This window comes from Acomys russatus, chromosome 10 (assembly GCF_903995435.1).
Source record: "Acomys russatus chromosome 10, mAcoRus1.1, whole genome shotgun sequence".
NCBI classification, from domain to species: domain Eukaryota; kingdom Metazoa; phylum Chordata; class Mammalia; order Rodentia; family Muridae; genus Acomys; species Acomys russatus.
Genome location: NC_067146.1, coordinates 57,813,626 through 57,824,889, shown reverse-complemented (window position 1 = coordinate 57,824,889; position 11,264 = coordinate 57,813,626). Strand labels below are relative to the sequence as shown.

At 40.0% G+C, this 11,264-nt stretch overlaps 1 protein-coding gene across 1 annotated transcript in view; it reads right to left on the bottom strand.

Annotated features, from left to right (window-relative positions):
- Positions 1–5,738: 5,738 nt before the first annotated feature.
- Positions 5,739–11,264, bottom strand: part of Il12rb2 (interleukin 12 receptor subunit beta 2) — a 61,090-nt gene continuing 55,564 nt past the window's right edge. The window contains exons 14-15 of the mRNA XM_051151492.1: positions 11,043–11,142; positions 5,739–6,402 (exon numbers count right to left, since the gene is read on the bottom strand). Of these exons, the coding sequence (XP_051007449.1) occupies positions 5,866–6,402; positions 11,043–11,142 (637 nt within the window). The 3' untranslated portion in view covers positions 5,739–5,865. The remainder of the gene's footprint in view (positions 6,403–11,042; positions 11,143–11,264) is intronic.

Sequence of the window (11,264 nt, the reverse complement as noted above, 5' to 3'; positions counted from 1 at the left end):
TATATACTAAATCTTTCTACAGAAATGGCAGTACTTGAACAAATTCAAAACACATTGGTTTATTAACTTCTGGCTCCTGCATGGTTTATTAGATTCGAATTATACCTGATTCACCTATATTTACTTTAAAAATGTGTGGTTTCCACATTTTAAAAGTAAAACTAAACACTGCTTTGGAACTTGTAAGCCAATTATTGTTGATAGATATATAGCCTGTGAGATAGTTTTGTGGGTGTGGGTTTTATCCATAATCAATCTTTATTCTTGTTTTATAAAAACCAAAGGGTACTCGTTAGTGTGCTGAGATAGAAAAGTATCTTAACTTTTAGTATTTCAAAGCCAGCTTTACCTTTAGTTTGGAACAGCAACACCATCCATAAAATAGAAAACAAGTATCCTGTTTATGACCTTCCTATCTGCTATGATTTGGTCATGAGTTGATAGATAAATGTTGCACACAAAATGTTAGATATCAGTTTCCACTTCCTCCATTAGAAAATTAGGTATTGATGGATTCTTTGAACAGAGGCATACACAGAATTTTTTTCTTTTAAAACAATTTTTTTTCTAAGATTTTTTCCTTCACATTTATTAAGCAGGAAAGGAGTTTTATTCAAAGCTTTAAGACGTATCAGTTGTCAGGTTTTTGTTTTATTTTTAACCTCTTGTGATTATAAAACTACTGGAGATCTTAAAAGTCTTATTTGCTAGTTAGATGGCTGGTTTTCAAGTATACATCTAAAAGATACTATATAGTACATTTATTCATTTAATTGCAGTTTATTAATCTGGTTGTCAGTAATGACAGCTTGGAAAGGTATTTTTTATTTTATTTTTTATATAGACTTGTGCTGTTAATTGATGCTGCACATGTTTCAGATACCTGCTTTTCAGAGGCAAGGATTAGTCCATGTAGGTCCTATGAGATTTGTAGCATATGCACCCTTAAGTCAGTATGTTTAAACTTTCAAGTATCTGAATTCATATTTTAGAAATACAGATTTCCAGCAACATGCTGTAGAAAACACCTGCTCTTAGAAACAAGTTTTACTCACTGACTTTCACTAGAAAACACATAGCCACATTTGTTATACTGCAAACTTTCAAAGTAGGCTGAATTTGAAGAAGTTGGTTCATTAGTCCTGTCTGATACCTGTGAATTTCCTTTCAGGATCAATTTGTGTCAAGAGCTAATTGTAAACTTTCTGTTGAAAATAACAATTTATTTTCATGGGCATTTCCTAAAAGATAAAAGGAATCAAATGGGAGCGCCTTTATATGTTTCTTGACTTCCCTTTTCTGATCTCTTTGTACTCCCAAAATAATGATACTTTTTAATATTTTTGGGTGTTTAGATATCATGTGAGGTTTTTATTTGACAAGCCTGCTGAGTCCTATAATTTTTAGGAAGCTAGCACAGTAATTTCAAAAGTAGATACAGCTGTTGGAATGTTTTTGATGTAAACAGTGTCGATTGAACTTTCAGGGGACATTTCCAGCTTGGACTGAATGGCTGGTGTAGCCTATTAGTTGGATACTATTTGGGCTTGTTGAGAGATCTTAAATGTACCAGCAGGTACTGCAGTTCATTTCACTCAGTTAAAGACACATAATTTCTAGAGTTGTATTTGGTTTATTTTTGGTATGGGTTTGGAGAGATTATTGCATATTCCTTCTGATTGATATTTTTATAATTACTAGAGATGACTGATAAAATAGAAAAATGTTACACAGAGTTTGCAAGTGAAGTGCAAGTATTTTGTGTTGAATTTTTAAAAATGTCTTTAGAGCATTAGCAGGTGAAATAACCAGGTATTAAAAATTAAAAATGTGAAGCTGCAAGAACCTTACTGATGTTGACTTTAAAGGTAAGACCATGCAGGTATATCTGTAGACGGGCTGCCGACACGGGGCTAACTGGTATAGTATACCTATGACATATGTAGTTGTGCTTCCCCCATTCCCCCTACGTGGGTGATGGTATCCATCCAGGGCCTTGTTCATCCTGAGCAAGTTGCTGAGCTACAACCACAGTAGAAGAAAGGGTTAGAAATGCATTCAACCCCAAACCTTTGTAACTGTAGTGGAATTAATATGTAAATGATAGATGTGAATGTCATATGTCCACGTCAACTAAAAGCCCAGAATCCAGACTCCTAGTATGCCTTGATGAATATGCCTACTAACAAGACAGTAAAGTACCTTACTAAATAGCCGTAGTAATTTATCTGCATTGGCAAAACCACTTGTTAGGCTTGAGGTACTAGGGATTTATGTGTCCTGGACACATATTTTGTCACCAAGCATTTTCTTCAACATAAATTGTCAGGTTTGTTGGGATAAATCAGTGGCTGCTTTCCTAAGTGCAAGTAGGTTTTGTTAGCTATGCCCTGTCTATGCTGTTTCCTGATCTAGGGTATCATCCCAGGCCCGAATGTACGAGCTCCTTTAAAATAAAAGTTTATTTACTTCTATGTATGCATTAAGTATGCTACTCTTAAAATAACTCTTGTTCAAAGTGGGGTAAAGTATCTGGTAAGCCACTTGCCCATAATGAAGAAATTGTAGAGGTAGGGCATCTTGTAGTTACCTTTTTTGGTGGCATGGGGGGAGAGTGTTTGAGATATGAGAGAGTGCAGATTCCCACCCAGTTCAGAAGATCTAAGATCTTTAGAGCTTGAATTATAATTCCAGCCCCTGATTTTGCTATTTCTAAACAAGTTAATGGTAGCTTGGGTTGGTTTTAATTTTTGCTATGCCACTTGACTTGTAGTTACAGTTGTCATTTCAAAAGTTTAGTACTAATGTCTAATTTGAAGAAATGTACTTTGTTCTTGTTTGTTTTGGTTTTGTTATTTTCGAGACAAGCTTTCTCTGTGTAGCCTTGGCTGTCCTGGACTCCCTTTGTAGACCAGGCTAGCCTTTGAACTCACAAGCAGTCTGCCTGCTTCTGCCTCTTGAGTGCTGGAATTAAATGTGTGCGCCACCACACCTGGCTAGAAATTTATTTTCATGCACTTAAAAAAACTAAAGTTATCCAGGTTAATTTATTTGACTTAAGAGTTTTGTCAGGGGCTAAATATGCTTCTAGCCAGTGAGCTCCAGGTAGGTAGCTTACTTTGTTTTTTGCTTTTGTTTTTAATTTTGAAGTACAGTTTATTTGCTTTTGGAGACAGGGTAACCCTCAGAACTAATGTTTGTTTGGTGGTAGTTTGTGTTAAAGTGATTGGGTTTCTAGTAATTCAGCAGTTTAGTAATGAATTCCATAAGTAAGTTCAAGAAGATGTGTTTTCTCCCATTGCATGTATAAACATGCTTAAGTTTCCATGGTTTATGAAATTAAATGTATCTTTAGAGACAGGCAATTGCATGAGATTTGAGTATTTTTCTAGAGATAGTGCTTTGCTCAGTGTCACCTGGGGCTCACCAGCCTAAATTTTCTGCTGCTTATTACTGTTTGCCAACTCTTGTATGTTTTTCCTGAATTCCATAGTTTCTAGTAGTTTCAACTTGATTTTATATACCTTTTAACCTTATGTATTCATTAGGGTTTACTTGGGTGCTAACATGCTAGACAACTTCATGTGTGGGAGACCTGGGCGGTTCATTGCCCTTTTCTTAACGCGGGGCATGGTGAATTCAGTCTCAGCAGTGACAATGCAGTATATGCCTTGCAGTGTACTCGGCCTGCAAAAGCAAGTGACAGTCACTAACTAGATCAAAAAGAATCTAGATTTTTTTTCTTCATTAATAGCAATAGGCCTAGTCTCCCTTCTCCGTCTCATTTTAAAAAAGTAAGATGGAGGTGGTTTTTCACTGAAGTAGAGGAAATTGCCAGTAAACTTGAGTGAATAGCTTAACCAGCATTGCCTAGTTACAGGAGAGCACAGATGCTTTATCATTATTGATATTTAAGGTTGAGTGCACTTTTAAAGTAATTAGTAACTTCTCTGAGAAAGGCAGAAGAGATCACTCTGACAATTTTCTGATTGTTTACAGGAATTGAAAAGAATAGCTGTACAAGGTGAGGGAAACCAGTATTTACCAGTTTTAGGAAAAGAGAACAAATAGTGGTCTTTACGACTTCTGTTTTTAAATGAAATCTTGGAGAATCCCTCATAATGGTGAAAGGGATGCTTAAACCTGAAATTTAGCAAGTGAATAATACTTTATTTCATGCTTATATTTAGTTTTGGAGATACCTTTTTTTTTTTTAACAGTTTGTGAAAAATACAGAACTTTGCCAGGCAGTGGTGGGGCACGCCTTTAATCCCAGCACTTGGGAGGCAGAGGCAGGTGGATCACTGAGTTCAAGGCCAGCCTGGACTACACAGAGAAACCCTGTTTGGGGGGGGGGGGAAGAAGCTTGCTATGTAAACCAATACTAAACTGGCCACTGCATCCTGAGTGCTGGGATTAAAAGCCTTTCTTATATAGTGTTTTTAAACTAGTAAAAATATTGATGTTCAGGGTTTTTGAGAAGTTAATTAGAATCACTCTAATAGTGTTAGTTACCCATTTCATTTCCTGAAAAAGAACCACCAAGTACAGTGTTTTTATTGTACAGGTAGTCACTAGTTACCAGAGAGCCACCATATTTAAATAGTGCTTGGTTCTTTGTACCATTGAAGTACAGACTTACCTGTATGTGTGCCCGATTAAGGAACTTGTTTTCTATTTGAGCTGAATTTGCCAACAGACATGACAAGCGACACAACCAGTCACTACACTGGGAGCATCTTACCAAGTTGGTTGTAGTCTAATATTAAATGACATGAGACTCTTTATGAGGGAAGGTGTAGAAGAGGCATTCAGCCTCATGTGGATTCTTTAATGAGTTGGGAAACCTTGGCAAGAGGCCTTCAATATACTTGGGGCTTTGAGGGAAGAGAAAAGTGAGCAAGACTACAGCAGCAATTTACATTGCTAAGTAATAGGTTGGTCTGCTTCTGAAATTGACAACCAACTGAGAGCACTTGATGGATGCAGAGAGGCCAAAACTGAATTGTCAAACAGAATGTCAAAGAATGTGGGACCACTGGACAGCAGTTAGGGTAGAATAGAAAATTGGAAGAGCGTAAGACTTTGAAAAGGACTGGAAATTGAGTCTGTAATAGCAGAAAGCAAGGAAGGATAGCTTCAGTTTCTAGAGCCACATGGGGGGGGGGGGGGGTTGGCAAACAATAGTTTACAGGACCGGGCTATATGGACACATTTATTTGGTAGGTTAGAAAAGGAAGTACACATTTGTAGTAGATACTTTGTTAATTGAAAGTGCCAAACACAGAAAAGTAGTGTTACTGGAGAGGACTGGTGGGGATAGAATTAGACTTGACTTTTTAAGGAAAACCGGTGTTGGATCTTTCATCTTTTGGTAAGGAGTGAAAGTGGCACGAACTTTGCCAGTGATGTGATAAAGAGGGTGCTGACACAGGCTATAGTTACAAAGAAGCAAATCTGCAAGGCCTGGCTTCTTGTAGGTTGAAATTATAGACCCAGAGATAACAGGTGTTGAAGTCAACAGGGAGTTAGAGCCAAGAGGCAATTCTCCATTGAGCTGATAACTGACATATGGAAGTTAAAGGTGAAACATCTTGGGAAAATGGTGTGAGCCACAAATGCTAAACATGACTGTTGGCAGCCCTTCTGTATTTATGTTCATCAGTGTCTATGTCTTATGTCCTTATTGATAAGACTTAAGTCCTTATGGTAATTCTAACTTAATTCAGAGACAGCTGGTTTGTCTCACTGTCCTGAAGCTACAGACAGGCCTGAGATGACCACCACTGGAGCAGTGACCGGGCAAATTGATGTGTTGTGCTGCCCTTGTTATTTTACTTATGGAGTGCACTGACCTTTTAGATATCAAGCCTCATTACTCATGGGGGAGACATACCCCATCTTTAGCTGATCTAGAGTCAGCCTCTCCCCGCAGAAGGTGAGTGGGCGGAGAGCACTTGATGCAAAAATGGAAAGAGGAATGTGTTGATGTTCCAGGCCTAAAGATTCAGTTGAAGGAGCTTCCTGGGGAGAGAGGTCTTCTATGTTGGAGGGTAAATAGCCTTCGTGACTGGGAAGGTATTCCACTGGGGTGACTGTCAAGGGGCTGGTAAGGTTGTCCAATTTGGAGTTAGTGTCCCTGCTTCCCAGCACCTTGTATAGATTCACTAGTTGTCTTGTCTCAGTTGTGGGAGTTCCTGTAGGGTGTGGACTTGAGGCAATGTATATTGTGTCTTCCTTGGAGGTAGAGTAACCTTGGAACCCTTGTCCTCTTTTGGAGCAATAGGGTTGTCTGGTGATTGGGATCATTTGGTAAAGGACCTCATTGATCATCAGGGGCTCAGGCTCTTCAGGAGTGGTCCAGGTCATCAGCAGGCTGTCCATAGGTAGCTGGGTCTTCTCCTGGGAGAAGGAAGAACAGATGTGCAGGTCATTTCTGACAAACTGTTTCTCCAGGTTCCTAAGAGCTCATGCCCTGCCTCAGTCACAACTGAAACTGTGGGCCTTTAAATTGAGAGGTCAGAGCCAGATTTCCTCCCCTACCTCAACAGCTGCCATTCTCCAGCAAGGGACAGATCCACTGCTCAGTTTGACCTTTAGTCAGTCTCTGAATCAAGATGCACCATTTATGCTCCAAACGCTGTTCCCCCAGTGGCAAGGGCATGGAGGTGGAAAGGCAAGAGCAGAGATGGAGTCTTTTCCAGATTGAAGGTGCTAGAGGAAAACGATGTATTCTTAAGCCTCCTACCCTTCATTGCTGAGGATTAAACTGGAGCTTATGCATGCATGTTAAGGCAAGTGCTTTACCACAGAGTCACATCCCCAACCCTGTTGTTGGTACTAGGATAATGAAATGGGATTTAGAAATGATGAGATGACTCCTGAAGGGGGATTTTATTAAAGAGTGCACTGTAGCCCCGGCTAGCTTGGATCTCTGCCTCTTGAGTGCTGGGAGTAAAGATGTGACCAATAGGCTCTGTTGGGGCACGCTAAGGAGTTTGGGCTCTGATTGAGTTAAATAGTTGAGGTAAGATGATCTTGTTAGGTTGGAATTTTAAAATTACTATTTGAGGGTTAGAGAGCTGGCTCGATGGTTAAGAGTACTGGCTGCTCTTACAGAGTACTTGAGTTCAGTTCCCAGTGGACTACATGGTGGCTTACAGTCATGTTTAGTGACCTCTTCTGTCATATACAAATAGAGTACTCATATACATAGATGCATCTTTAAAAATAAAATTTAAAAAGACAATAGCTTTTCTCTTAACAGATTTTTTTCTCCTTTAGCTAGTTTTGATAATTCATTACTTAATTTTTCTGTTAACTTTCTCAGCATTGGTCACCAGCTCTATCATGTCTTCTAAGTTCACTGCCAGTTCCCAAGTCCAAGTCCTTGGTATTTGGGACTTTTCTGCTACTAGGCCTGCTTGGGTTCTGACATCCTCATACTGTTACTGTGCCTGGGTTTCCCAAGGTAGAGCTCCCTGCAATTAATATTTAGGGTTATATAAAAAGATTTTAGTTCTAGTCTAGTCTTGCTTCAACTTTCTTAGTGTCACCAACACACACCATACTGCTTGGCACTTGACATTATTCTTTGCACGCTACTCAGCAGTGCAGACAGACCACCCATGAGGATGCGTCCCGGCTTTGATACTGTCTGGCTGAGAAAGTTTTGTTAACTTCTCTGCCTTGTTCTTCTCATTTACTAAATGACAAATTGCACGAGAGGAGGTTCTTGGTATAATAAGCCTTTGATATCCCAAAACCTTTGTTTTGGGCATCACAAGTGTCAAGAAAGGAGTAATGGCACTGTCAGTTCCACAAAGGGCTTCCGTTTCTTTTTTTTTTAGGTTTAGTATGTATACAGTGCTCTGCCTGGATGTAACACCTACACACCAGAGAGGGCAACAGATCATATTCTAGATGGTTGTGAGCCACCATGTGGTTGCTGGGAGTTGAACTCGGGACCTTTGGAAACAGGCAGTCCTCTTAACCTCTGAGCCATCTCCAGCCCTTCCATTTCTTTTTTAAAAGTTAGCTCTTCTCTGATTATCTTCAAGCTGGCCCTGGTATGTAGATCTGTTTTGGAGCATGCATGCATTGCAGCTATGCCAAAGCAAGGCTACCACATGTGGGAAAGATTAACATGATGGGAAGGCTGTTTTCACTAGGTAACTGTTTTGCCTTTTTATTTGGGCTGGCTTCCAACCCAGAGAACTTTGCTTTAAACCTAGGTCTCAGGAACATTGTGTGTACTGATTGTAGTTTGTTCAAACTAGATAGCATTACAGTAATCCTCTGTAGTTTGGCTTTTTCCTTAGAGCTTTAAGGTATATGTTGAACTCTTTTTTTTTTTTTTTTTGCCCCAATCAGGGACAAGGTCTGCATTTTTTATTTTTTAAGCCACGGTCTACTTATGTATTTCAGAGGTCAAACCATCTGGGCTATAGGGCTACCTCAAAACCTTCAACCAAGTTTTTAAAGGCTATTCTTAAATCTTAATTTGAGCTGGGTTGTGTAGGTGTACTTGGGAGGCAGAGATAGGCTGATCTGAGTCTGAGGCCAGCCTGGTTACAGAGTGAGTTCCAGGAGAGCCAGGGCTACTCAGAAAGTCTGTGTATGAGTGTTTTGCCTGCCTGCATGTCTGTACCACATGTGTGAAGTACCTGCAAAAGTTAGAAGAGGTCATTGGATCCTAGAGATCATGAGCCAGCATTTGTGTGGGTGCTGGCAATAGCTAGGAAAAACTCTCGTTCCTAACCATTGAGGCATCTCTAGCTCAAAAACGCTACTTAATTCTTTTTCAATTCACTAGTTAGTTACAAAGCAATGCAACTGCATAGTTCAGAGGTCAAAAAGAATTATGTGATAAAAATCAAAGTGCTTCCTATTCTCAGCTTCTGTCCAGAGGCAAGCACTGTGGTGGTGTTTTGTATTTGGCAGGCTTCTGTAAAGGTTATCTCCCTATACCCATGAACATTACATAGAACTTTTGATTGTGGGTTTTTGTTTTTGTGAGACAGGTCTCATGATAACCCACACTGCTCCCTAGTACAGAGATTTTATGCATCTACCCACACATACCCTTATGAGTGTGTCTAAAAGAACCTTTCAGCATATGTAGGCCCGTGTCTTTATGCTTTTTGTTGTTGTTTGAGGTTTTTGGTTTCTCTGTGTAGTTATGGCTGTCCTAGACTCACTTTGTAGATTAGGCTGGCCTCAAGCTCAGAGATGTGTCTGCCTCTGCTTCCCGAGTGCTGGGATTAAAGGCGTGTGCCACACCGCCCAGCCTCTGCATGCTGGGTTACTTGTACTTCTGTTGTGATAAATGTACTTCTGTCTGGCTTTGAGCCTGTGTTTACATGCCATTTGCTGTTGTTTTTACTGCCTCTAAACCTTTGGGCATCTTACTTGGCATTTCGGCCAGGCCCATCATCTCTGTGTGCCTCTATTTCCCAATCAGAGCTAATGGTTACAGTGTGAAGGCCAGTATTTTCATCCACCACAGAGCTGTCTGCCACTGTTTTAGGCTTAGCCTGTCAAGCTCATTTGGTTCAAATTCTGGTACTTGAATCCTAACAGCAGCAAGGCATCCATCGTCTAAGGCTTTGTGCCTCACTGTGTTTGGGTCATCCAGTGAGAGCTAGTGTATGGATACCTCTATGAGTCTGTCAGCTCAGAGGTATGGGCTAGTAGAAACACTCTTCATCCTATGCTTAAAAGTTTATTGTAAGGTGTAATGTCTTCATATCCTACTTTGAGATGAGTTTAGGATCCATCACTTATCATTGACAAGTGATATTGGGCAAGTTATTTGGCTCTTTGCCTCAGTTTCCTCACCTTAAAAATGACTTAGCTGTCAATAAATTGTCAGTGCATGAAATTAAAAGTTCTTGCTACATAGTAATGTGTAGGTTATATAGAAATAATGCTGTATGATACTGCACTATAATTATGTACTTTACAAGTACAAATATGTAGTATATTGTGAATATACATGTCATTGTCACTATTCTTACTGTTGTAACTTAATGGTATGGTTCTTGGAAAGAAAGTGAAAACTGAAAAGAGGGGACATTGTAGATAATGGTCACAATTCAAGCACATGGGAGTCTGAGGCAGGAGAATCTTTGAGACCAACCTGAGCTACAAAGTGAAACCCCATCTCAACCAAAAACTCCAACAAGGAAGTGAAAAGCATTTGCTTCACATGGTATTATCTTACTTACTCTTCATTGTAGTGTATAGTGTGATGGTAGTCGGTACAGGGAAATGCACTTTTACATGCTGAGATAGTTGGGCAAGTTGGGCAAAATACACAACATGGTAAGCAACAGAGGCAGGGTCCTGCAGACCCAATTCCAAAGATGGACTTCAGTGACTTAAATTTCTAAAGCAGATGAGTAGGATTTGTTCCTTTAAGCAGAGGCTGGGTCACTGGCTTCTGGCTTAAGGAGGTAATTCAAGAGACTCTTGAGGCTCCAAGATAAAAGCCAGGGAGGACTGGTGTGCAGCTTCCTTCTTGTCCTGCTCCTCCGCTGCCACACTTTCCACCCTCCTCCAGAAACCCCCTGTCTTGCCCCTCATGAGCAGTGGCCAACTCCCTTTGTTTCTTTACCAGCAGTGCTCTCTCACTTGTCTGCTGGCCACCTCTTCCATACAGCCTTTTCTTCTCATAAAGCCCAAAGGTTTTTACTTCTGTTTTGTCCTACAGCAGGATTGGGAAAGTCAACTTCAGTTATCCTGGATTTGGATCAGTCAGTTATCAGGATACTGTTTAAAGTGACAAAAACAAAACAACCCAACCAAACAAAAAAGCCACTTGGTTTCTTTTTGAGATAAGTTGAAGTGAGGCAGAGCATGGGAGGGAGGGGTTTTGTGCTCATGGGCTAAATTTAACATGCATGGTTGCTCTTAAGTCCAGAAGAAAACTGATGGCTCTACGAACATAGCTCACCCACAGAAGCTCATTCCTAGGAGGAATTTCTTTAGATGTCATCACAAGCACTATACTGGCTGCCAATGTGTATTTTGTACCTTACCTCCACAATGGGATACTTCTTTACCCAAGTGCTATTTGCTGGATCTGGTATGGTTCTGCTATACCACTGAGGCCTGAGAGTAGAAAGGAAAGCAAATACCCTATAAATAAGAAAACAATGACATTTGGTTAAATATGTGTGTACAGGTGTACAGGCTCTCACTTCAGTTATTTCAGAGGAATTTTTGTTTTGTTTTTTGCTTTTTTTTTTTTTAAACGGAAA